The sequence below is a fragment of the Schistocerca gregaria genome, chromosome 2 (genome assembly GCF_023897955.1).
Source record: "Schistocerca gregaria isolate iqSchGreg1 chromosome 2, iqSchGreg1.2, whole genome shotgun sequence".
Lineage (NCBI taxonomy): Eukaryota > Metazoa > Arthropoda > Insecta > Orthoptera > Acrididae > Schistocerca > Schistocerca gregaria.
Window position 1 is genome coordinate 300,286,469 of NC_064921.1, and position 27,001 is coordinate 300,313,469.

Consider the following 27,001-nt stretch of genomic DNA (forward strand, 5'->3'; position numbering starts at 1 on the left):
CAAAACAACTCTTCAGTTCCTAATGCTGTGAAGTCTAAGAAGCAAAATTTCAAACGACAGTTATAAGAAGCAGAACAGTGATAACAATGGAACAAAATCACAACATGTAGATCATCATCCACGAAATCTGTAAGTAGAATGTTAAGTTATTACTGCATCGTAGAAATGCAAAAAGTGCCAGAACTGTTGGCAGCCTATGTATATAACGTTCTAAACGTAAACTTAGTAGTGTAAACAAAAATATGTATGTATTCCAGGCCACTGAAGATGCTTGCAAAGAATAAAGCGAAATGCACATGGCACAAAAATTGTGTTTCATTCAGTTGTAAATAGAAAGTCTACAAAGTAAGAATTATCATTATACCGTAAATGTAATAATTGTTACACACCATATCTTCATTTCATTATGCCAATAATGATATCGTACGTAACTGCTGACTTGTTGGCCAAATGAAAATATTCAAGTGTCAATGTGTAAAATAATACTTATTGAATTTGTGTGTCGGTTATGTTAATAGAAAAGTAGATCTCATTCTGTTAATTGTAATAGCATACGCAAGCAACTGCACAAGGGAAAGCCATAAAAACTGTTTGGTCGGCCCCTGGGGGATGTCAAGGGGTTGGTGGAGCAATGACAGAGAGCACAAGAAAGAGATCCGCAAGTGGTGTTTCATAAACTTTGTTTTACTTAACTCGGTTTCTAACGACAAACTCAAGTCACTAAACAGTAGAAGCCGTTGAGTCGGGTCAAGTGCACAGGTACACTGCAGGATCGGAGGCTGTGTGTCGAAGCAGCACGAGCAGACTGCAAGCTGGACTGGGCAGGTGGGAAGTGCGCCGTCCGATTGCCGGTGCAATCACCTTTGAACGTGGACTGGCTTGGCGCGGTGCCGGTGTGTGTCGAAGGATGCCACGAAGACTACTTGGTAATAAGCACTGAGCAATGCGGAGAAACAGGAAAGTGCAGTTACAAGTAGTAAACAGCAATAACAACAACTAGTACAGCATCAATGAAAATGAACTCTATAGCAAGACTGGATGACATTCAAAATAATACTCTACACAAAGATACAGTTCGACGTATCACTTAGGTGGTGAGTTCGTTACAAAAGAGTGAGATACAGATTACACGGGGGAAAGGGATGACGAGAAAAGAATAAGGAATAAACTACGAATAAGAACACGAATCTGATTATAAAATCTGTCCCAAGAGATTTATAGAAATAAAGAAAAGTAACCTAAATTACAGTAGAAACAACAAAGTAGACCTATAGCTCTGAACCAAGAGCTTTCTTAACTTGGAGAAAGTCAGGTAACTTAGTCGGTAGTGGAGTGAAGAAAAGTTCTGTCACATTGCACGTAGTTCTGTGATCAAGTTTGACAAATGTTCTATACACGTATAAAATAGGTAGACAACAAGTCGATACTACAGAAAAATAACCATTTATGGCTTTTTTTGGTCAAGATGAATGATGGACGAAAATAATTTTCCGGAAAACTCAAGAAATTGCTTGTATTTTAAGATAAAACTATTGTCTAATTTTTAGTCGCTGCTTTTTACGAACCAGCAGATAGTGCTAACTCATTCTTCATACAAAATTTGATATTTTTGGTCAAAGGGAATTACAAAAAACTTCTGTTCAGAAAAAAGAAAACAGAATGAACATGTTTTGAGAACGAATTTAAATAATTTACGTGCAAATCAAATTAAAATAACCTTCAACATCTGCATCCATCCGCCTGAATAAGTTCCACAGAAAAATTACTGCTACATAGAAAAAATAAGTCCAAATTGATGAGTTGTCTTTACAGTCAAGACTAATCCAGCTACTAAGCTTTCACTGTTCCCACGCCTTAGTTCCCAAGTGGAGAGTTTTTAAGATTTCTCCAGCGAAGGAGATGTTTAACCACTAAAACAATGTAGCCGAGACTGTAATGAAGATTATATGTAATGTCTAGAAGCGTAGCCCTCTCCTTATCTGCTGCACGTGAATATAAGGGATTTGTAAGTACAGTCGTGTGTGGAACTTTGTAATTAACAAGAACACACGAATGACGTTGATCTCCGGCGTAAGCCTTCCCTAACGCATCTTACAATTTCTCCGTCAGTCATATTACATTCGAAAAACCGTGAGCCAAATACTCTCTTGCTGGTAACTAATAATACGTTAGTTAGAATGTGACTGAAAATAACCTTCAAAGGATTCTGAATTCAAAAGATATTTGGGACTATAAACTGACAAATAATATGAAATGAAATACACACTGCCGCACGGCTATTTATAATGTCCTTGCAAAACATAACGTGAAACCGAACTGTGAAATGAAAGACTTGCTCACCTGCGAGTTCTAAACAAACTATCCGAAGCTAAAACTTCATCACGCGACCCAGTAGGCCATCTGCGTGAGCGAAAATAAAGCAAACCTGTACCCTGGAAAACATCGAAAATCGTGCAGACGTTCAGCCAAGCGTCAGAATGACTTGCCTACTGTGATGTAGCAGCATCTGGTCTTGAGAACGCAGCACCACGATCATTCTAAATAACTTCACAGGCGAAAATTATACATTCTCTCACTGCAAGAGATGTTACCTGACCGACAGATACTTACATGTATCTGCGAGAAAATAAAAACCAACTACTGCTCAGAATTCACTCTGAGTACTCACCGCAGTGTCCTCCAGCCTTATCACTTGTAAAAGTATTTGTTAGCTCCGAGGCTAAAATATTGCGGAGCATTAATATACGCGTTCTTATGTAACTAAGTCAGACTGCGCGTCAAAGCGTTAGGAGGCGCGCACACGCCGTCTATGTGTACTTCGGCGACGTAAACGATAAAAGCCAATCTCAAATTTACGAACAAATGAATTAAAGTTTCTTGTTACAGTTAAATTTACCTAATTATCTCTCATTCTCTATTTTCTTCTTTATCTTGTGAGGAACTCAATTTTCTGTAACATATAGGGTGAATAAAATAGTATAATTGCCTTATGACAGCGATATCTCGCTGTATTGGACAGCATGCCTCTTGTAGGGGTTGCCCTTGTACAGATTCATCCCACCTTGGGAGATCTACATGCGCCAAGTACCTTCTGGAACATTCTCGAAAGAAGCTAATTTCTCGTGCACCGTACACGCCAATCGTTTCCGGCCACGTGCGTTGGCGGAGCCTTTTCTACGTAAAGTTTACATACGCGACGCACGTCATTTCTTGTGCTCTTTGCATTATGACTATTAAAATTTAAAAAAAGAAATAGATTGAGAAATACATTGCATCATCATGTCATCTTATGTGTGGCGTGATTCTGTTGAATTAAATTTGGGTGAAGCCTTTAGTTGTCATTCTTATTAACAGCAGTTTAATTGAATCAATATTATTAAATGTAACTCTGAAATAAGAAAAGAGAAAAGGGAGTGGAAGGTAATTATACAGTACTACAGCATGGTTGTCATGTTACAAATCTACCATACACGATCAACCAGAATACAGACGAAAAATTGTAGCAGTTTTTTCATGTTCCATACCTCTGCGTTAAAAGGAAAATACATTTCAATTATCAATCAGATACGTTCCTGGGCAGCTTTTATCATTTTTCAAACGGTTCTGACAATGTATTTCTCTTCATTTCAGCTTAAGAGCGAGGAAGGACTTGCGAGACTTGTTTGACCAACTGGCTATAACATGCAGAAGTATGTCCGACAGTTCCCTTAACGACGGCAGCCTCAAGAGTTCCCCTGAACACCTAATGAAACCTCCTCAGAAAATAGGTAAGCTGCACAATGAAGTTCGCGTTTCTTTGCTTAACAATGTATCACTGATTGCTATTTCCACTTCAGACTCAAAGTGCTGCTTTTGCATGCCACGGTTTGAATGTGAACATTTTGTAAGTTAGATGAAATGTTTGTGTGAAACTTAAGTTCCGCTTTTCACAGGACTGCTCACAAGAAACAGCTCCTTGGACCTTTACGAGTACCGAAGCTCTGGGACGCTACAAAAGAAGAAAATCTTCGACGCAATAGCAACGGCCAGTATTGTAACCAACTGTGCGGGAATGGACACCTCGAAATCACAAGTAATAACTCTGCAGACGTTTTCAAAATTTTTAGAAACCCGCCAAATGGAGCAGAGGACGGAAGACGAAATAAAAGCGTTAATACAGGTGAGTATTTAATGTTTCTGTTCTATCTGTTCCCCGCTTCCTTTAAAATGAGAACACAAACACAGCTGCAACGTATCAAATTAATTTGTTCCACTATGTACGAGAGCGTACTGGAAAACAAAGCCTCCGATTTTTTTCATGTGGAAATTTAAAATTTTGAATTATTCAATTTAAGTTGCCGAAGAGACATACTATTCTTTGCTGAAAACCTTGTTCTACTCGTACATTGTAATAAAGCACCAGGCAGTATCATTTGTACAGAAGCACTGAATATTTCGCCAAAAGTTTTTTGTGTAACTCACTGACAGAGAACAATACTACTTTATAGTTTGAGACTATAGACCAATTACTCCTCAAACTTCATCCCTGATGTCGGTAATATTATATGTCGTCTAGAGAAGTGAACTATTATATCTGAATCAGTGCTAACGAACATGAGTTATGTCAATGAACTTCTTGACAGCTACATTTCCGAGAAATGTGATTCCTTACGTTCCTGCCACCAAAGAGGACACATCTATTTCAATATTTAATTTCTATATTCGCCTTTGTTTCCATTTCATGAAATTGAACCAGCGTTTCTTCTAAATGAAATAAACATTTACGTTCTTTGATGAAGTATCTAACAACATGGATCACTTTCAGACAGGTTTAAGACATACATGTATCAAGACAAACGTGAAAAAATATAACAGAACTACTTTCTCAGAGGCTTCATTTTTCATCATGACATCAATCTTGAATTAAGAATGAGTGCAGAAGTGAACTACAGTGATGACATATATTATATCTTCGGCAGAGCAGATAACAGGCTTTGAATTGTTGGTATGATATTGACAAACTGCAACTGTTTACGAAAGGGACTGATTAGAACTACAGTTAAATATGCTCAATTAAATGGAATTCATATCAGATTCGGCAAATGAAGGAAATGATCTTTGGTCTGCTCTAAGAAAGACAGTCAAATGGTTACGCATCTATTTAGCTGGAATGTTAAAATCAGTGCCGATAAGTAGGAACTACACATACTAGAAGAAAGACACAAACGGCTTCATGGAGTCTTAACGTAGATAAACCCAAAAACCTATTGTTACAGCTGGGTCTAGTAATAGTCATAATATCAATAAAGGTCCACAATGATTAAATCGCATCACTATAGTCTTATGCAACAGTATACTAGCACTCGCACTATCAACGTCCAATTCATAAAAGAATTCGGAATATGTATGTTATAATGAAGCGCTTCTCTGGGAAACTTCATACTGTTTTCTGATTACGAAGGTGCGTCATTGTCTTTCTACACTTTACCTTATTTACTGCTTACTTGCTCATGGAACTAAGTAACTGAAGACATTCATGCTGAAAGTAAAACGGCGATCTGTGAAAAGTATTTGGAGGTTTGGTGGATGTGCAGTACCTACTTCAAAATTGCTAAGATGCGGCATATAAAAAAATCAATAATGTTGGCTTGGTGTTTGTTGCCAGATGCAGTTTAACGGCTGAAAATGGGGAATAATTATTCGCTGGTGAGAAAAGTATATGATATTTCCTTCATTGAAGTATCGCCGTCACTACACTTTCACATAGTTTAAAAAATAATTTTGTAATAATTAATAGACAAACTCTTAATTTTTTCGTGTAAACCATCAAAATAGGGGACCAGAAGACAGTACTATTACAGCGGGGTTCAGTTAATGCAGAACCCTAGGCTTTTAACTGCTGAAAGAGACAATCACAGACTACAAAATTTTCACGAAACACACAAATAAAGTACGTGTCAGAAGACGGAAATTAAAAGACAAAACCAAAATAGAAGGAATGCGAGCAAACTGCCTCCTGAGTATAAGTTTAATTTTCAAAATGTACAAGCAAGGTAAATAACTATGACGACACGAAGTGATACAATCGATAATGAAATACATCACGTTTAGGCAAAAGTTACGATCCAAAAAATTAGAACAACGATTAGAGACAGGGATGAAATTAAAAAACTTTGTCTTAAAGCAATGATAAGAGCTGTATATCTCGAGAAAAGCTGTTGGAAAATTTCAAGAGTGGAGACGCAAGATTGGTAAAAGCAAGAACTACAATTGAGTACCATGCTGATATAACTTGACCTCTGTGTAAGAACACGGTAGTTACGAATGTTTCAGAGAAGATTTATAAGACATAGCTTTAAGAGGGATCACATGACGCTATGGATCACCTACAAGACATTGCTCTTCAGTCTGTTGGTAATAATGGGAATGCTGTGGTCAATTTTTTTGTAGGGAGTTACTAGAGCTTCAGAGGGATGATTCAAAACAGAAAGATGAAATGTACACAACCAGTCTACCTATAAAGGATAAACTGCGATTGAACTGAACAAAATGGAGTTCATCAACTGGCTAGTGGAAGGTTCGAACAAATTAGTTATTCACATTTCCAGAGCTGGAACTTTGGAATGTCACTTCATTTCAGGCAGCACTAGCAAAAGATGACTTAGGAAAAAAAATGGAAAAAATGAATGGGTGTCACTGACAATGACGGCGATGAAGTGTTCGTGATGGGCGAGTAGTTACTGGGATTACGAAGTTCATAATGGAAAGGAAAAACAGACATGGTAACGACACATTATCAAGTTCGAAGAACAATAGACGATTCAGAGTGAAAATGAAAAAAGAAAACCGAAACAATGAATAGCATATAGTGGGCAAAAAATAACGACAAAAAATTCTGGAAATTTTTAACTGACATGCTATGTGACTGAAGACCACATCCACCCGTTTGCATTAAAAATACATACTCAGAGCTGCACAAACTGATGGTACTGTTAATTCCCGTCAGTATACCAATACTTATCAGTCAGCATGAAAATGAAGCAAGAGAAATTTGCATGGACAACAAGAAACTATGTTAATCGTACGGTCTGCAGGGTAAGATACATGAATAAATAATAAAACATATCAATCAGTGAGCATTAGGAGAAGCTGTAGCTAAAAAGGTATGCCTGAGAAGTAACGAGATTGCGCTAAGAGCCTTATTTGATCTCCCCTTTGTTATGTACTTTAAGTAGCCAGTCGATGTATACAGAAAAGAAATGAATATTGAAAGACAAGTACCCACATGCTGCCGTAACTAACCTGGTGAATACACATCTATTGTAAATATTAGGTAAAGAGGAGACAGCGATATTATGCGCCCAGTTTGAGCAATGACGCTATGAACAAGGCGACTAAACGTCGGATTATGTAAGAAACATGGCGAGTGCAAAGGCATTTCTTTGACCATGTTTTAAAGTGTAAATGTAGGCAGTTCCATTACTCGAATTCTGTACGCCGGAAAAAATAGCATCAGTTACAACTGTGATACTCGTCTTTAAAGAAGCACTTATCGGAAAGAGAAAGGACCGTCTGTCGTACAAAAAGGTCTATACCTGGTGTAATGTAAAATAGATGTAAATCTAATCTACATACACACTCTGAAAGCCACAGTATGGTGCGTGGAGGAGAGTAGCCTACACCACTGTTAGTCATTTCCTTTCATGTTCCACTCGCAAAAAGAGCGAGCAGCACGTCTCTGAACTGATTCGAAATGAGTCGCACTAGTGTCCTATAATATTATAAAAATGATGTTAGCTATATAGCTCACGTGGAGATCAACATACAATATGTACTAAATTGTAACTGTTCTTGCCACATGACATTTTTTTCAAGAGGCTAATAGCGTTATCGGCTTTTGCATGTCCTCAACAAGTTTCGTAGTAGAGGAAAGCTCTCCTGAAATTTCACTATCGACACCCAAGCTAGCTTCAAAAATATCAGCATAAACAGGCACAGTACTCAGACACATTTTGCAATAAAAAAGACTAACATCTCAACGTTACAGATCAAAAACGATGACTAGTATCGGAAATTCTTGTTAACTACAAATATTCCTTACTTCACACTTATTTCACATGTAGTTCTGCACAAAGTAATTTTGACTTGGGTACTGCTGGTGTTGAACTCTACTTTTAATATCATTAAACCGACACAGAATCTTCTCCTGTTAAATTGCAGTATAATACTTATGCTTCTATCAGTTTTGAAAATAATTGTTCTGGAATTCGTTTCAAATGAGAAACAGTATATTGTACATTCAGTATTGCCACACACCAATCATTCCTTTATTTATATTACTTGTTTCACTGTGTTTCATATGCATTGTGTCATAAAATACTTGATTGTTTCAGAGGCACGAACCAGATCCTCTGTTGCGAAGTCAGAACTGCTTTTCTTTTGAGGGCTTTGCGAGGTATATGATGGACAAGGACAACTACGCCTTTATCAGTGAAAGAATGGGCCCAGAAGAAAGTGAAATGGACCAACCGTTGTCGCATTACTATATTGCATCTTCGCACAATACATACCTCACAGGCCATCAACTGAAAGGCGAATCTTCTGTCGAGCTATATAGTCAGGTACCAGATCATCAGTGTTTTCCTTAAAGTCATTCGTATTGATGAGTACGATTGCTGACTGGCATTACAGTTAAGAGTACCGTGGCTTTTTTCTTAAATGTTACTTGTTTTTGACATTATTATACTAGAACATTAGTTACTGATGAGTAGCGAAATTAAGATATTTTAACAGACAACTCATTTGAAAATATATTCCCTGCACATTCAGTGATCTTTCTCAAATTAATCACTTGCATATTACACTTACTTTTACTCTATTTTATAAATTTCTGGTCTATTAGTTTATTCTTTAATCACTAGTAGGCACGTCTCCATTATATTTTACTTTTTAATTGTCACTGTCGCATCATGCCCGTGTTGGAGCTTTTCTCTAACACAACACAAAGAATTCTCCACGTCATCAATGAAATCACTTCATCTCTTGTTTCATTATTACACTATTCATGGATAATTTTATCAAGCTAATATAAACTTGAGAAAAATATTATAATTTCTCGGGAGGTACTGTTTGTTACACTGTTTCGGTACCGTAATTGAAAAAATATTTGTGTAAACTTGTTTTGCGTTTTAAGCTTCCTTATACGTGGTTCACTATTAATTTATAATTACAAATTTCTGTCTTTTGTTCTTTTCCGATATTTCTTCCACTGTGGCGAGAGAAATTTAAAATTAATTGCATTGCATTATGCAGTTTAACAATATTCTGAAGTTTGTCAGGGAAATATATTTGTATCAGTTTGTATCACTACTTCCTCCACCTCCCCCCCCGCCCCCCCCCCCCCCCCGATAGCTTTTCTAAGATGTATTATTCCCATGTCTTCCTTAAACAAGCAGCCTTCGTTAAACTAACTAATGAAATATTTTGAGAACAATAATTAAACAACTTCCTTCAGGTGCTACTAACAGGATGCAGGTGTGTGGAGCTGGACTGCTGGGATGGAGATGACGGCTCGCCGCTCATTTACCACGGACACACGTTCACCACCAAGATACCGTTCAGGTCAGTCGTCGAAGCCATTAACAGGAGTGCCTTTGTCACGTCGCCGTACCCCGTCATCTTGTCCATAGAGAACCACTGCTCCGTTCAGCAACAAACTCGGATGGCACAAATATTCCAGGTGAGCCTTCGTAAATGTTTTAAATGTTCTTGATACTTAACTCTTAATCTCTAATTTCGTTTGTCGATTATGGATAATATAGGAAAGCGTAACAGTATATTAACTGAAATGTAAAGACAGACAACTGCCCAGTCACTTAAAGATATCTGTTCATTTCTGTTAAATAGCTTTCGAGGCTTTTCAGGCTCATCTGGAGATGAGGCATGCAGAAGTTTACATAAGCGTGGTATAGCATGATTCTGGGTATTCCAGTTTGCTTGTGTGCATGTCCGAAGCAACTTTGCATTGTATTTCTGAACAACACAGGCTCTGCAATATCGTGTTAAATATGTTGTTGTTATTATTTTATGTTTAAGTTACACCAGGGTATGGGGAACATTTTGTGAGTTTTTGTTTTGGAAAACTACAGTAAGACCGCGATAACCCTAAACTCGATAATCTGACAGCCGTTAGTCCGCTATACGTCAGAAATGTTCCAGGATTTTTAGCCTGCCGTGGTTGTCAGTACAGCTGGACGCCTTCGAGAACCATGGGAAACGGGTCGGCGCAGCGCCTCGTCAGTAATAATTGTCTGCCTCGCTGAGCGATTATTTTTCGCCGAGATAAACTGGTCGAAGAAGCTTGACATGGAAAGCAATGGAAATGATCGGTCTGAAATCCAGTAATGAACTGAGTGCGTTTTCACCAGAAGAAGTTGACGAATGGATCGACATTGCCAGAAGTTGAGCTATCGAAGAAAAGCTACCTGACGACGAGATATCGCAACGTGTTTTTAACCCACAGGAGGGATCAGAAACAGACTGACAAAAAATAAACGCAAAAAACTGACATCTGTTACGCTGACTTCAGAAGCCAGAAACACTTTTGTGAAATTCACAGAGAGTAGCCAACAATAATTGCTTCTGAAGTTTTGAGGTTGCACATGGTACAAAATATTTTATGTCAAAAAAGAGCTCAATCCAAGAACTAAGTTAACATTTCTGCAATGTTCTGGAGGACTCAGAAGAAAATTTCAGCTAAATCATGAGTGGTAGATACCAGTCCGATATATTCCATGGCTTTGATATTGTCCGATATCTATCGTATTCCTAACGACAATGATTCTAATTAAACTGCATCAAATTCTTACAAACAGTTTCTATTAATTTTCTTCTTCTTGGTCTTTTCGATTCAGTGGTGCTTATTTTATTTCGTAAATGGTACACGAAACATAATTTATGTACATTGAACATCTCCAAAACTTTCAGCTTTAAACTGATTTAATACAGCAAAACAGCATTCGACTTTTAATTCAGTTTTGTTTTTACAGAAACCTAACACATACTTCTAATTTTTTGTATTGTAATTACTGCTATTGGCTTTAATTAATAACTGTTACTTGTTTAAAACAATAGGTTTTGCTTAAATCCATTTTATTAACGAAGACTTTACAAAGACCTTGATAATCCGGTATATATTATACTCCGCCATTGACATGTCCCCGAGAATGACGAATTATCATGGTCCTACAGTATGTGGTGGGGGTTTTTAATCCGCTGCCTACACGCCACTGCTTCATATGTTCGAGTGCGTCATTCATCTCTCCTTCAGCTTTTCTCTGTAGTCTGCAGGTAGCACAGGGAGGATACCATCAGCGTTGGCCGCTGTTTCGTTTATTGCATTCCTACCTTTTGATGATTCCTGGAGGGATTCTATGATGAAGTCACAGAATACAGGTCCGCATACTGATCCCTGAGAGCAGCCGTTGATGATTTTTAAGTTGCTACTACTACTACTACTACTGCTACTACTGCTGCTGCTGCTTCTGCTGGTTCTGCTACTGCTAATCAGTAAAATAGCTATTTCCCCTCGGTATTTTTGTTTTCTTTTCGGCAGTGTTTGAGCATAAACTGCCATCTACAGACATGTCGTCGGTTGCAGAGCGTGTTCGGCGACAAGCTGGTGACCAAGTTCCTATTCGAGCCGGACTTCACGGACGAGTGCCAGCTGCCGTCGCCGGCGCAGCTGCGCTATCGCATCCTCGTCAAGAACAAGAAGCTGACGGCGGACATCCCCGTGGCGCCGTCTGCGCAGGCGCCGCCCCCGCGCCACGGCAGCAGCTCACACACGCCGGTGCGCATGGCGCCGGGGGCAGCGGGCGCGGGGGCGGCGGGGTTGGCGGGGGCGGCCACCATAGGGCCCGGCTCGGGCAAGCAGCCCTCCTCGGGCAGGGCCAGCTCCATCACCAGCGGCGGCTCCGCCAACGACGACTTCAGCGACGACGACGACGATGACGACGACGACGACGACGAGAACATCGACGGTCAGTTGCACCTTAAGGGCTGACGTTTGTATGGTGAACGTCCAATTTGCTATCGTATGTGCTTGACATTATTCGAGTACGAGGGTGATCTAGTGTAATACGGATGCAAAAACATCAGGCAGGCAGGATTACAAGTTTATTTTCATGACTGGTTTCGGCAGTCTAAGTTGGCATCATGGAATACTATGTAACTCCATCTCAATGCTTCTCTGTCAACCCATCTGACTGGTTGGACAATGTCAGGGAGATGGCGCCCTCTGCGTCCATGGATTATGTTTGTACTTGCTGTCCAGCATCGCTTGCAGTGCCACCATTTACGTTAGGAGACAAACTATGAGAAGCTTTCCTCTGTACTCCCTATCAAATGCTTCCATGCATTGCTAAGTGCATAACCTAATTCAAGCTTCTTGTCTGATCACAGAGCCCCTTAGTTCGATGCCTTAGAATCCTTTCTTGCTCAGACAAATTTTGTGTTTATTTAACAAGCTGTATTCTAGGTCACCGCTGATTGCTCAAAATTCCTATATTTGAGATGACGTTGATGCTCAACGTAGCTATTGGCAACAGTCCCTACAGACTGACCTGTATGACTCTCCAATCTTGCAAGGAACATCATAAATTCCTGGTACTCTCAAGCCGAGATTATCTTGAACGGATCGCAACATTTGCTTAATTTTTCCAGATTGCTCGGAGGGTGGTCTTTTTACTCGCGGCCGCGCGGGATTAGCCGAGCCGTCTGAGGCGCTGCAGTCATGGATTGTGGGGCTGGTCCCGGCGGAGGTTCGAGTCCTCCCGCCTGGACGCATTTGTTCAGTCACACCCTTACCGTACCTCATGGAACATTCCGAGTCCTTATGCAGTCAGTCCCCACTACTAGCACGCTCACCTGACAAATTAACGTTCGTGTGCCGTTTATGATGTAGAGCTCCTTCGTTAATCTTGAGTTATCCATTCGTCCTATATGCCCATAGAGTTACAGAAGTCTTCTCCAAGCAATGGAACTAAACCGTTCCGTCGGGAAATACAATGCTTCTTAGCTTTTGCACATTCTGATACCGACTTAGATTCGGTCCGAATATTTTTCTCAGTACTCGTCATTCCATTAAATGATAATGTTCAAATGCATAGAATGCTTTTCGGAGAACTACTGCCCAGTAGAAACGCAGCATGGCTTTCATGGAACGGCATTTATTGTCATGGATATTCCGGATAAATGAGTAGGCTTTACGCATTTTTCTGCAAAGGTTTTACTGGTTGCTCTTTCATTGCCAGTCTTACCGATAATTTGAAGCAAGTACTTGAATTGTTTATTCTGACGGATATTGTGTGTATGTGCGTGTGTGTGTGTGTGTGTGTGTGTGTGATGCTCAATTATTAGCTCAAAAATGGTTCAAATGGCTCTGAGCACTATGGGACTCAACTGCTGTGGTCATCAGTCCCCTAGAACTTAGAACTACTTAAACCTAACTAACCTAAGGACATCACACACATCCATGCCCGAGGCAGGATTCGAACCTGCGACCGTAGCAGTCGCACGGTTCCGGACTGCGCGCCTAGAACCGCGAGACCACCGCGGCCAGCCGGTCAATTAACTGCCCATTGTAGTAAAAAGTCAACACACTGTAGTAGTTGAAACCGTAGATTCAGCAACATAACTGTAACATTAAGCTGCATTATAAACCAGTTTTATGTTTCAATTAATGGCCCACTAATCATGTCAGGAGGTGGGTTAATACGAGGGCTATCCACAAAGTACATAACGTTTTGGAATTAAAAATAAGTAAAGTATTGGAAATTTTTTATTATATACAGATGAAAGCCACACTTAAATACTACTTTTCTACATAGTTGCCATTTAAATTAAGGCATTTATCGTACCGATGGGCGAGCTTGGAAATTCCTTCGTCGTAAAATTCGGCCGCCTGCGCCTTCAGCCACGTGGTTAATCAGTAACCCCGTAGAAATACGATTTTTGCGAATTTCCTGGAAAGAGGCATTACAATAAACTCTCAAAGGTATTGCCAAACTCTGCACAACCTCAGAGGAGCAATACAAAACAAGCGCAGGGGAAAGTTGGGCTCAAAGATCTTGCTGATTCACGACAACGGCCGGGCCCACACGGCAAATGCCACTCGTGAAGTTCTCGAATCTTTAAGTGGGAGTTGTTTCCTCATCCGCCGTACAGTCTCGACCTGGCACCGAGCGACTTCCACTTATTCCCAGCAATGAAGAAGTGGTTGGCTATGCAGCGTTCTGATGACGACTCACAGCTTCAAGAAGAGGTAACCACGTGGTTGAAGGCGCAGGCGGCCGAATTTTACGACGAAGGAATTTCCAAGCTCGTCCATCGCTACGATAAGTGCCTTAATTTAAATGGCAACTATGTAGAAAAGTAGTATTTAAGTGTGGCTTTCATATGTATATAATAAAAAAAATTCCAATACTTTATTTGTTTTTAATTCCAAAACGTAATGTACTTTGTGGATAGCCCTCGTACGTGTAATTAGTATTGTTGTGGAATCACGTAACTGTAATGACGTACGCGCGTGTGTGTGTGCAGAGAAGCTGCTGGGGCTGTACGGCACGGAGGACAAGTCGCTGAGCAAGTCGACGTCGATGGGCCCGTCGCGCACGGGCTCCATGTCGAGCCACGAGAGCATCCTGAGGCTGGAGCGCGGCGCCTGGCCCGGCGGGCACGTGGGTCGCACGGCGGCGGGCCGCGGCCAGCCGGCAGACGCCTGGTACACCGACGAGGAGCCGCCGCCCATCAAGCCCAAGAAGCAGAGCAGCCAGATCGCCAAGGAGCTCTCCGACATGGTCGTCTATGTGCAGGTAGGCGGGCGCGCTGCCGCACGGCGGTCCCCCAGTGGGGCGTCGCGAGCTTTTTGTTCCTGCCTGGTCTGTTCCCGTCTTCCACCTCTATCCAAGTCCTGCTTACGTTTTAATCTACTGCACCAGAGTGTTCTGTAATCAGTTCGTCATTCACAGAAAAACTGAAAGGCTGGTAGAAGTTGACCTGGGGGAAGATAAGAAATTTGGATTCCAGTGAAATGTAGGACTGACTCTATGACTTAGCTCAGAATGTACTTCGGAGAAAGGCAAACGTACGTTTACATCGTCTGTAGATTCAGAGAAAGGTATTTACAATGTTAACTGCAATACTAACTTTGAAATTCTGAAGGTAGCAGGGGTTGAAAAAAAAAATCTCTCGGTGCACATGCCGCGTCAAATCAGGATGAAACTCCAAGCTTTCGACCACTACCTCCATGGTCGTCGTCAGGGCTACGGCCGAGAGCACCTAGGCCACCAAGCCTGTACCGTTTGCCAAAGGTTCATAAGGAGAACGTCCCGTTGAGACAGATTGTTAGCGCTATTGGCTCTCCTACGTACAAGTTTGCAAAACACTTAACTAAATTGTTGGCGCCTATAGTTGGTCACTGCCCACATCATATTAAGAATTCAAAAATGTTTGTTGATGTCATAAAACAGATGAAGATAGGCCCAAGTGATATCATGGTAAGCCTCGACGTGGTTTCTCTGTTCCCCAGAGTGCCTGTGGATGACACATTACAACTGTTGGCAGCTCATTTTTCCTCAGACATTTTGAAGTTGTTCCGGCATACCTCGACGACCACTTACTTTTAATACAGTGGAAATTATTATGAAATGACGGATGGAACAGCCATGGGTTCGCCACTGTCACCAGCAACAGCGAATTTTTTCGTGGATGATTTTGAAGAACGAGTGTTGAGCAGTGCTCACCTCCGCCCATCATGCTTCTACAGATACGTCGACGATACGTTTTTTAATCTGGCCACACGGCAGCGACACGCTGCAGCAGTTCGTCGAACATTTCAGCGGTGTACATCCAAACATAAAATTTACATTGGAGATACAAAAGGAAGGGAAGTTACCTTTTTTAGATGTGTTGGTGGAGCGAAAGCCGGATGGACGACTCGGCCATTCTCTGTACAGGAAGCCAACCCATACAGACTTATATGTGCATATCCATAGCTTCCATCATCCGTCTCAGAAGAGAGCTATGGTGAATACTTTAGTACACAGAGCCAGGACTATTTCCGACAAGGACCACCTCGGTCCCGAGATTAACCACTTGACGGCTGTTTTCAAGAGTAATGGTTATTCTGCCGGTGAAATTAAATCAGTATTGTCCAAGAAAGTAAAACACGATGCCGGCCATATACAAGAAGAGGACCAACACATAGCGCGGCTTCCTTTTTGCGGTGCTACAACGAGCAAGATAGCCAGAGTCCTGAAGAGGCAAGGAACAAAACCAGTTTTCCGACCACCTAGGAAAATTAAGGAAATGTTGAGATCAGTCAAAGATGCCGGGAATTTATACTATTCCTTGCGAATGCGGCAAAAATTACGTGGGCCAGTCTGTAAGAACCGTTGCCGACCGCTGCATCGAGCACCAGCGCCGCCTGAAATACAGGTACTTGGAAAAATCAGCGGTGGCTGAACAAAGCCTGCTTAACAAGCATAAGATTTTATTTGAAGAAACCAAAGTAATAGCCCACGCATCGAATTACTGGGATTCTGTGATCCGGGAAGCAGTCGAAATTAGACTTAACGATAGTAACTTTAACAGAGACAACGGCTATACACTTAGCAACACTTGGAAGAGTGCACTGGATAAAGAAAACTCGCAGAGAAAAACTTCCCGGCCTTTACCTCCTGATTCAAGGGATGGCGCTGCAAGCAACGCGGGATAGAAACTACATCTATGGAAGTAGAGGGCACCACTTCACCACGCGCCATATCGCTGCTGCTATGACGTATTCCAGCCAATCAGAAGCCGTCCTTTGCATATAAAAGTGGGAACCTCGCTAGTTCACGACAGTCAGTTTTAGCCTTGACAACGACCATGGAGGTAGTGGTCGAAAGCTTGGAGTTTCATCCTGATTTGACGCGGCATGTACACCGAGAGGTTTTTTTTTTTTTTTTTTTAAGAAATACGTCGCGAAAGACTTTGTAGCCATAGTAGCAGGAGTTATTTATTTAGCATAAGGCCATCATCACATCATACCATCATCATCATCAGCCAATTCGATCATTAAATGATGTGGCCTCTTCGAGTCGTGGATTCAGGTAGGCTTTCAGCAGTCTTCTCCAAGTGGGACGGTCTTGGGCAGTTCTCTGCCAGGTGTTACCAGCGATCTTCTTGATGTCTTTGTCCCATCTGTCTGGTGGTCTTCCTCTAGTTCTTCGGTGCTCTCTCGGACTCCACTCCAGTACTAGCTTCGTCCATCTGTTGTCTTTTCTTCTTGCGACGTGGCCAGCCCACTGCCATTTCAAGGAACCTACTGTCTCTAAGATGTCGTTAACCTTCGTCACAGACCGGATGTCATCTGCCCTTTCCTGTCCATTCTTGTATAGCCCAGCATTGATCTCTCCATGGCTCTTGCGCTGTCCTAAGTTTCCCTTTTATAAATGAGTTCAGTGTCCATGTCTCGCAGCCATACGTCATCACAGGAACAATGCATTGATCAAATACTGCTTTCTTCAGATTTACTGGCATTTTTTATGTGAATACTGTTGAATTGTTCCCAAATGCTTGCCAGCCAAGCTTGATGCGTCGATAGATTTCTGGCCTTATGTCTCCATTCATATTTATAATCTGGCCAAGGTAGACATATTCACTGACCTCTTCTAATATACTGGTCTTGACTTTCACATCACCAGCTGGGACCCATTTGTTGGACATTACTTTTGTTTTGGAAAGGTTCATGTTCAAGCCAACCAGCTGACATTCCGATGCAAGATCTGTAACAAAGTTTTGGAGCTCTGCGAAGTCTTTGGCCAGTAAGGTAATATCATCAGCAAATCTCAAGTTGGTAATCCTTCTTCCATTAATTCTAATTCCCTTACCTTCCCAGCTCAACTTTGACATAGCCATTTCCAATACAGCAGATAACAGTTTTGTGGAGATGGGATCGTTTTGCTTGACACCCCTCATGATTCGGAGTTCTTAAGTTTATTCGCCGATGTTAACATAAGCTGAAGAATTCTCATTGATTTTCCTGAGCACTTGACGTCATATAAGGAAACATTTTTCTTTAACAATACGTCTACAGGTATTTAACACACAGAAAAGAAAGTTCTGATTATAAGTTGATTAAATTTACTATATTTACAATGCACAGAAGATCACAGGCTTATTTCCAGTGGTATTGAGGTCTGACTCATGTTTAGAGACTAGTTCGAGAGCCTTCAATTCCGGTTTGGCTTTAGTTGTATGTGATCAAATCTTAGGAGTTCTAAGTGTAGTCCAATTTTTCTGCTAATTCCTTGGCATTAACAGCCTCCATCGTTCCGTCTGGTGGGTTGGCACTTCCAGATTTTCTCTGCAGGGACCAGGCTTTGCTGCATCAGATGCAGAAGTCTAAGGCCTCAGGTGTTTCAGTCCATGCATACGGCAAGCTGCATCGATACTGCGCGTAAGTTCGTCAGCTACTTCACAGTCATTGCTGTCGCAAAATTGTTTGTACAGGGTTTCACACTCCTCCGTGCGTTCGGATATATATACATTTCGGAAGCCCCTTGGGATACATTTCTTTGCTATGGATGGTATAGCTCCAATGGACCTTTTACAGTTTGCGTTTATTGGTGGTATACATCCCACACATTTGTCCAGATTTTCAGACCAGTCGGCTCTTTCAATGTTCCATCTAGGTCATGGAAATGATATTATTACAGGTACACCTCTAACTATTTCGAGAAGCATTGGGCGATGTTGCCTGTGCGGGAAATCGTCCAGGACTTTCACTTACACTAATGATAGCAGTCTATTGTTGTCGCAAGACACAAACATAAATCAGGTTGTGACCTGTTCTCCATGCACTAGAACGGAATGTACACTTGTCTTTAGCGTCAAAAACAAGACGGAGGCTATGTTCTTCCGACCAGTCAACCTGTGAGTTCTGATGTGCATCATTACGTTTGTATTTCCGTAGTCCATGATGGCCGTAGAAGTCTCTCAAGTACACTGTAGGGTGGTCACCAGTGTTTAGCACATGTGCTGGCCACATGGTTCTGGTTGTTTATAGATATACACCACAGTTATTTCACCGATTCTGACAGTGACTTCGTGGATATTATTCGTAGTACCGGTAGAGAGAGTACGGGCCTTTTACATACTTTTCCAGATGTACGTCGCTACACCATAGACCCTGTCGTATGTAACACCAAGTAAATCGCATCCAGGTATTTTACCTCTTAAAGCAAGCAAGGTTAAAGTACAGGGTGTGATGGGTTATCCACAACCTGTACAGACTGCAGTTGCAAGAGTCTATGGTCAAGAAAGGGAAGCAATAGTTGAGAATGGGGTGAGTCAGGTTGTAGCATTTCTCCGATGTTACATAATCTGTACACTAAGGAAGCTGTGAAGGAAACCAACAAATATGTGGAAAGGAAATTAGGGTTCAAGAAGGGTTCTATCATGTAAAGAGCAGCCAAATGAAACCGAGAGAGATGAAGGAAAGTGAGTAAACTGTTTATTACTTCAAATGTAATCGCCATAATTATTAATATTATTAATTATTACTGTGAGACAAGACCATTAATTTCTTGATGTAAAAATGTTTGCGGTTTCCTACGGAACTATGAGTGTATCCAGGCATTCACCTCTTCGTCCGAAACAAGTCGACGGTGGTAGGAGGGCCCACATATTGTGAAAGTTGTTCTTAGTATGCTACAGAAGCTTCGCTGGGAAGCCCTTACACATCCTCTGTACAGCCCGCATCTCTCCTTATGCGATTTCCATACTTTGGAGGCTTGACGAAAGACATTCGATTTCCTTCGGACGAAGAGCTGGACACCTGGGTTCAATCATGGATCTGTAAGCAACTTCAAACATTTTTCCATGAAGACACTGACCGTCTTGTCTCACTGTGAAATGTTAATACATTTATGGCGATTACTGTTGAAATAATAAACAGTTTCCTTACATTTTCCCAATTACCTTGTTTTCATTTGACTGAGCCTTATACAATGCAGGTTTTCACTATCTGATGCCGGCCGCTGTGGCCGAGCGGTTCTAGGCGCTTTAGCCCGGAACGGCGCTGCTGCCACGGTCGCAGGTTAGAATCCTGCCTCGGGCATGGATGTGTGTGATATCCTTAGGTTAGTTAGGTTTAAGTAGTTCTAATTCTAGGAGACTGATGACTTCAGATGTTAAGTCCCACAGTGCTTAGAGCCATCTGAACCATTTGAACCACTATCTGATGTCTCAGCTGCTGGTGAGTCTTCCGTTCGTAACGTTTCGTCCAGAGTTGCGCTGGATATCATCAGAAGTGCTCCTGCATGCACTGAGTCCAGGGATCCTAAAGATATCCAGCGCAGCTCTGCATGAAGCGTTTTGAACGCAAAAATTTCGTGGACCGTGACCATACAACCTGAAAGGCTCACCAGCAACTTTGACGTTTGCCATTTACATTTCAATTCTCCCAGAGACGAAAGTGGATAGTGCCTTGAAAAGAGGTTATAAGAAGAACTTCTACAAAAGAAAGACAAGATACTGAAATGTAGTCCAATTAAATCAGGTGGTGCTCAGGGAATTGGTGTAGGAATTTTGCCGTTCGGGTAACAAAATGGAGAAATATATGGTATAAAACGCAGACTGGCAGTAGCAAGAAAGACATTTCCATAAAGCGAAAATTTCCTGAAAACGAATTTGAGTTTAATTCTTAGGAAATCTACGTAGCTGTCTGGAGTATAGCCTCGTATGGAAATGAAACAGGGAATGTAACCAGTTCAGACAAGGAGAGAACAAAAGATTGTGAAATGTGGTACTTGAGAAGAATGCTGGAGTTTATAACGGATAACTAATGAGATGGTAACTGAACCGAATTGAGGAAAAGATAAGTACATGAAACAACTTGACTAAAAGAAGGGATAACTGGGTAGGACACATTCTGAGTTATCGATGAATCATCAATATGGAAAGGAGGAAAGTGTTTGGAGAAGAGGCGCAGAGTTAAAAATTGTAGTGGGAGACTAATTGTTGAGTGCAGTCAGCACGTTCAAGTACTTGTACACTAGACTAGTCATCGAGAGATGAAGACGCTTGCACAGGCTGGACTAGAGTTGTGTCAAGCCAGTCTTCGGACCGAAGACCCCAGCAACTACATTCTCTGTCTGCACCTTCTATTTTTCCTGTCAACCTCTCCTTGCAGCACCTGAATACCCTAACAAATGTCCTAGTAACCTGTCCCTTTCTCTTGTCAAATCTTCATAGACACCTCATCTCACCTATTCTGGATAGCATTTTGTAATTTCGAATCTTAACTGCCCACTTTATTTTCTTCTTCGATAGCACCGCATTTCAATTGTTGCCTCTTTCTTCTTCTCCGTACATCTGGTGATTCCTTTTTCCCTTTTACACACTACTGTGCTCCAGGCGAACGCTTTTTTTGGTTCTAATAAAACCCCATGGCATTCCAAGCATGTGTGTCAATTTTTACCTCTCGATCTACATTATTCCGTGGTTTATTAAGTTTTCAAATTTATACTGACTTTTTGATCACCCGGCATATATGCAGAGTGAAGGAATGAATGGAAATACACTCCTGGAAATGGAAAAAAGAACACATTGACACCGGTGTGTCAGACCCACCATACTTGCTCCGGACACTGCGGAGGGCTGTACAAGCAATGATCACACGCACGGCACAGCGGACACACCAGGAACCGCGGTGTTGGCCGTCGAATGGCGCTAGCTGCGCAGCATTTGTGCACCGCCGCCGTCAGTGTCAGCCAGTTTGCCGTGGCATACGGAGCTCCATCGCAGTCTTTAACACTGGTAGCATGCCGCGACAGCGTGGACGTGAACCGTATGTGCAGTTGGCGGACTTTGAGTGAGGGCGTATAGTGAGCATCCGGGAGGCCGGGTGGGCGTACCGCCGAATTGCTCAACACGTGGGGCGTGAGGTCTCCACAGTACATCGATGTTGTCGCCAGTGGTCGGCGGAAGGTGCACGTGCCCGTCGACCTGGGACCGGACCGCAGCGACGCACGGATGCACGCCAAGACCGTAGGATCCTACGCAGTGCCGTAGGGGACCGCACCGCCACTTCCCAGCAAGTTAGGGACACTGTTGCTCCTGGGGTATCGGCGAGGGCCATTCGAAACCGTCTCCATGAAGCTGGGCTACGGTCCCGCACACCGTTAGGCCGTCTCCCGCTCACGCCCTAACATCGTGCAGCCCGCCTCCAGTGGTGTCACGACAGTCGCGAATGGAGGGACGAATGGAGACGTGTCGTCTTCAGCGATGTGAGTCGCTTCTGCCTTGCTGCCAATGATGGTCGTATGCGTGTTTGGCGCCGTGCAGGTGAGCGTCACAATCAGGACTGCATACGACCGAGGCACACAGGGCCAACACCCGGCATCATGGCGTGGGGAGCGATCTCCTACACTGGCCGTACACCTCTGGTGATCGTCGAGGGGACACTGAATAGTGCACGGTACATCCAAACCGTCATCGAACCCATCGTTCTACCATTCCTAGACCGGCAAGGGAACTTGCTGTTCCAATAGGACAATGCACGTCCGCATGTATCCCGTGCCACCCAACGTGCTCTAGAAGGTGTAAGTCAACTACCCTGGCCAGCAAGATCTCCGGATCTGTCCCCCATTGAGCATGTTTGGGACTGGATGAAGCGTCGTCTCACGCGGTCTGCACGTCCAGCACGAACGCTGGTCCAACTGAGGCGCCAGGTGGAAATGGCGTGGCAAGCCGTTCCACAGGACTACATCCAGCATCTCTACGATCGTCTCCATGGAAGAATAGCAGCCTGCATTGCTGCGAAAGGTGGATATACACTGTACTAGTGCCGACATTGTGCATGCTCTGTTGCCTGTGTCTATGTGCCTGTGGTTCTGTCAGTGTGATCATGTGATGTATCTGACCCCAGGAATGTGTCAATAAGGTTTCCCCTTCCTGGGACAATGAATTCACGGTGTTCTTATTTCAATTTTCAGGAGTGTATGTACCAAGGCCGAGACTTAAACCAGTGCCTTCTTCTCTCTAGGCAGATGCGCTAATCACTTCGCCACCCTGTCATAGTGGCTTTCCATACCTGCACTGACTACCTAAACACATGTCGCTTCTGAAGCAATACAACTGTGCAAAGCTACTGTGCCAGGGTTAGCGCAACTGCCTAGGCTGCTTGAGACTGTGTTCTAACCCCGAGCCCGGCACAAATTTTCGTATATGGGTCTCAAATTAAAAATAATAATAGCCGAGCGAGGTAGTGTCGATGGAGAGCCTGCTAATTTTGTATGTTTTTGTACGCACAGGCAATCAAGTTCCGCGGACTCAACACCATCAGCCCCAACAGCTCGGTCAAGTGCAAGCGGTCGGCGAGCACGGCTCCGGCAGTGGGCGGCCCCGCACTCAAGAAGAGCAGCATCGGCGGCATCACGCCGCCAACGCTGCCCTCGAGCGCGGCCGCCGCCGCCGCCGCCGCCGCCGCCGCGCCGCCCACGCCGACGGCGCACGGCTCCGGCTCGCTGTCGGCGTCGCCCGGCGTCGGCTCGGGCGGCGGTGCGGCGGGCGCCGGGCCGGGCGCGGGGGCGGGCAGCGGCGGGCCCGGCCCGGCGGCCGGAGGCAGCGGCGGCGCGGGGCCGCAGCGCGGCACGCCCAACGTCAACCACCCCTGCTACCAGTGCTCGTCGCTCAACGAGAATACGGCCAAGAAGCTGTGCCGCAAGCAGCCGCACGCGCTCGTCGCCCACACCGAGACGCAGCTGATGCGCACCTACCCGGCGGGCATGCGCATCGACTCGTCCAATTTCAACCCGGTCATCTTCTGGGCGTTCGGCATCCAGATGGTGGCGCTCAACTACCAGACGGAGGACGCGGCGCTGCACCTCAACGCCGCCATGTTCGAGCAGAACGGCCGCTGCGGCTACGTGCTCAAGCCGACCGTCATGTGGGACCGCACGCACATGATGTACCGCCGCTTCAACCCGTGGGACAAGGAGTTCGACGGGCTGCATTCGTCGCACCTGTTCGTCAACGTCGTGTCGGGCCAGTACGTGAACCAGACCAACCTGCAGGCGAGCACCTACGTCGAGGTGGAGGTGGTGGGCATCCCGGTGGACTGCAACAAGCAGAAGACCAAGGTGGTGCAGCGCAACGCGCTCAACCCCATCTGGAACGACACGTTCTTCTTCCAAGTGATGTTCCGCGACCTGGCGTTCCTGCGCTTCAGCGTGCTGGACGCGAGCACGAGCCACGTGCTGGCGCAGCGCGTGCTGCCGCTCAAGTGCCTGCGGCCCGGCTACCGGCATGTGCGCCTGCGCTCGCCGCAGAACCAGCCGCTGCAGCTGGCCACGCTGTTCGTGTACTCGCGCGCCGAGGAGGAGAGCCTCGACTACGACGGCGTCTCCGCGGAGAACGGCGACGCGCTGCACGCGGGCCGCGCGCCCTCCGCCGCCGCCGGCGTCTCCGCGGGCGCCGCGTCCGCTGCGGGCGCCAGGGCGGCCCGGCACAGCCGCGAGCTGGCCGCCGACGCCGCCGCCGCCGTCAAGAAGGACCACGCCGCCGCCATCGGCAGCGTGCCGCTCAAGCGGCGCATGTTCTTCCTCATGGTGTACGGCGTCATGCCCGACGAGCCCTACACCATCCTCAAGATCACGCAGGAGTCGACGACGCAGGAGGTGGTGCTGCAGGCGCTGCAGAAGGCGGGGCTCAGCGCCGACCGCGTGCACGACTACATCCTGGTGGAGGAGGTGGCGCGCAGCTGGGAGAAGAAGGACCGCGACATCCCGGCCACGCAGCGCGTCCTCGACCTCGAGGTAGGTCTGCCTGTCCCAGCGTCTGGCGCTAAGCGGTTATTGCTTTCGTACGCGAACCGGTCGGATTACACTACTGGCCATCAAAAAGAAATGCATCAAGAAGAAATGCAGATGATAAACGGGTATTCATTGGATAAATACAGTATACTATAACTGACATGTGATTACATTTTCACGAAGTTTGGGTTCATAGACCCTGAGAAATCAGTACCCGGAATAATGGCCTTGATATGCCTGGGCATTCAGTCAAACAGAGCTTAGATGTCGTGTACAGGTACAGCTGCCCATGCAGCTTCAACACGATACCAGTTCATCAAGAGTACTGACTGGCGTATTGTCACGAGCCAGCTGCTCGGCCACCATTAACTAGACGTTTTCAATTGGTGTGAGATCTGGAGAATGTGCTGACCACGGCAGCAATCGAACATTTTCTGTATCCAGAAACCTGCAACATGCTGTCGTGCATTATCCTGCTGAAATGTAGGGTTTCGCAGGGATAGAATGAAGGGTAGAGCCAGGGGTCGTAACACATTTGAAATGTAACATCCACTGTTCAAAGTGCCGTCAATGCGAACAAGAGGTAACCGAGACGTGTAACCAATGGCAGCCCATACCACCACGCTGGGTGATACGCCAGTATGGCGGTGACGAATACATGCTTCCAATGTGCGTTCACCGCGATGTCGCCAAACACGGATGCGACCATCGTGATGCTGTAAACACAACCTGGATTCATCCGAAAAAATGACATTTTGCAATTCGTGCACCCAGGTTCGTCGTTCAGTACACAATCGCAGGCGCTCCAGACTGTGATGCAGCGTCAAGGGTAAACGCAGCCATGGTCTCCGAGCTGATAGTCCATGCTGCTCCCAGCGTCGTCGTACTGTTCGTTCAGATGGTTGTTGTCTTGCAAACGTCCCGATCTGTTGACTCAGGGATCGAGACGTTACTGCACGATCCGTTACATCCATGCGGATAAGATGCCTGTCATCTCGACTGCTAGTGATAAGAGGCCGTTGGGATCGAGCACGGCGTTCCGTATTACCCTCCTGAACCTACCGATTCCATATTCTGCTAACAGCCATTGGATCTCGACCAACGCGAGCAGCAATGTCGTGATACGATAAACCACAATCGCGATAGGCTACAATCCGACCTTTATCAAATTCGGAAACGTTATGGTACTCATTTCTCCTCCTTACACGAGGCATCACAACAACGTTTCACCAGGCAACGCGGGTCAACTGCTGTTTGTGCATTAGAAATCGGTTGGAAACTTTCCTCGTCTCAGCACGTTTTAGGTGTCGCCACCGGCGCCAACCTTGTGTGAATGCTCTGAAAAGCTAATATTTGCGTATCACAGCACCTTCTTCCTGTCGGTTAAATTTCGCGTCTATTGCACGTCATCTTCGTGGTGCAGCAATTTTAATGGCCAGTAGTGTATTTGAAACACCTCGCCTGTGAACAACAAAAAGGGGCAGGCGATGAGAAGCAGTGTTCTTGCATGTAAAGCGCGGTAAAACTCAACCAGGTACTATTGCACTTGGCCGCTGGACGTTACAGTAAACAAGTACAGTGGTGAGAAGAAAAAATCCATAGCATACTGTCAACGAGAGATCAGAAGCTATGCGAGTGCCAATTTAATGTTCCGTATCCAGATTTCGCAAATCAAGAACCTGCTGTTACAACTGTACAAAAGGGCATCCTTCGTTCCCGCTGTAGTTCCGCGAATATGACGACTCTGTGAACTGTGGCGCTGCTGTCACTTCATACACGTCGACTTGTCCTGTCTTACCGAAGCAAGCAGCTGTCTAAGGACGTCCGCGACTTGTCGCTACGGAAAGTGAATACTCGATCTTGCTGCTGTAAAGTAGCACTGACAAGACGAAATGATCTATTTTCTGGGTGTGATGGCGTTTAACGAAGCTACGTTTTGGGAGACTGTGGAGGATGTAAGACGTTTTGGGAGACTGTGGAGGATGTAAGACGAAAATTAATTGATGCAAGATACACATCGTCAAATGTTTTCCATTAGTGATTTCTGGAATAAGTTTCACGCTGTAGCCCACGCTTCAGACGAAAAACGTACAAATTTCGTCCAGTGCAAACAAAATCGTGGTATTCTTGTTTATTCCACCTCCACCATGAGAAAATATGTG

The 27,001-nt window shown here is 44.3% G+C and overlaps 1 protein-coding gene across 1 annotated transcript in view; it reads left to right on the forward strand.

The window, feature by feature from the left end:
• LOC126336914 (1-phosphatidylinositol 4,5-bisphosphate phosphodiesterase epsilon-1-like) overlaps positions 1 to 27,001 on the forward strand; it is a 419,543-nt gene that overhangs the window by 364,356 nt on the left and 28,186 nt on the right. Inside the window, exons 15-22 of the mRNA XM_050001045.1 lie at positions 3,631 to 3,767; positions 3,933 to 4,159; positions 8,373 to 8,600; positions 9,494 to 9,718; positions 11,639 to 12,020; positions 14,581 to 14,852; positions 23,340 to 23,586; positions 23,650 to 24,842. Coding sequence (XP_049857002.1) covers positions 3,631 to 3,767; positions 3,933 to 4,159; positions 8,373 to 8,600; positions 9,494 to 9,718; positions 11,639 to 12,020; positions 14,581 to 14,852; positions 23,340 to 23,586; positions 23,650 to 24,842 — 2,911 coding nt within the window. The remainder of the gene's footprint in view (positions 1 to 3,630; positions 3,768 to 3,932; positions 4,160 to 8,372; positions 8,601 to 9,493; positions 9,719 to 11,638; positions 12,021 to 14,580; positions 14,853 to 23,339; positions 23,587 to 23,649; positions 24,843 to 27,001) is intronic.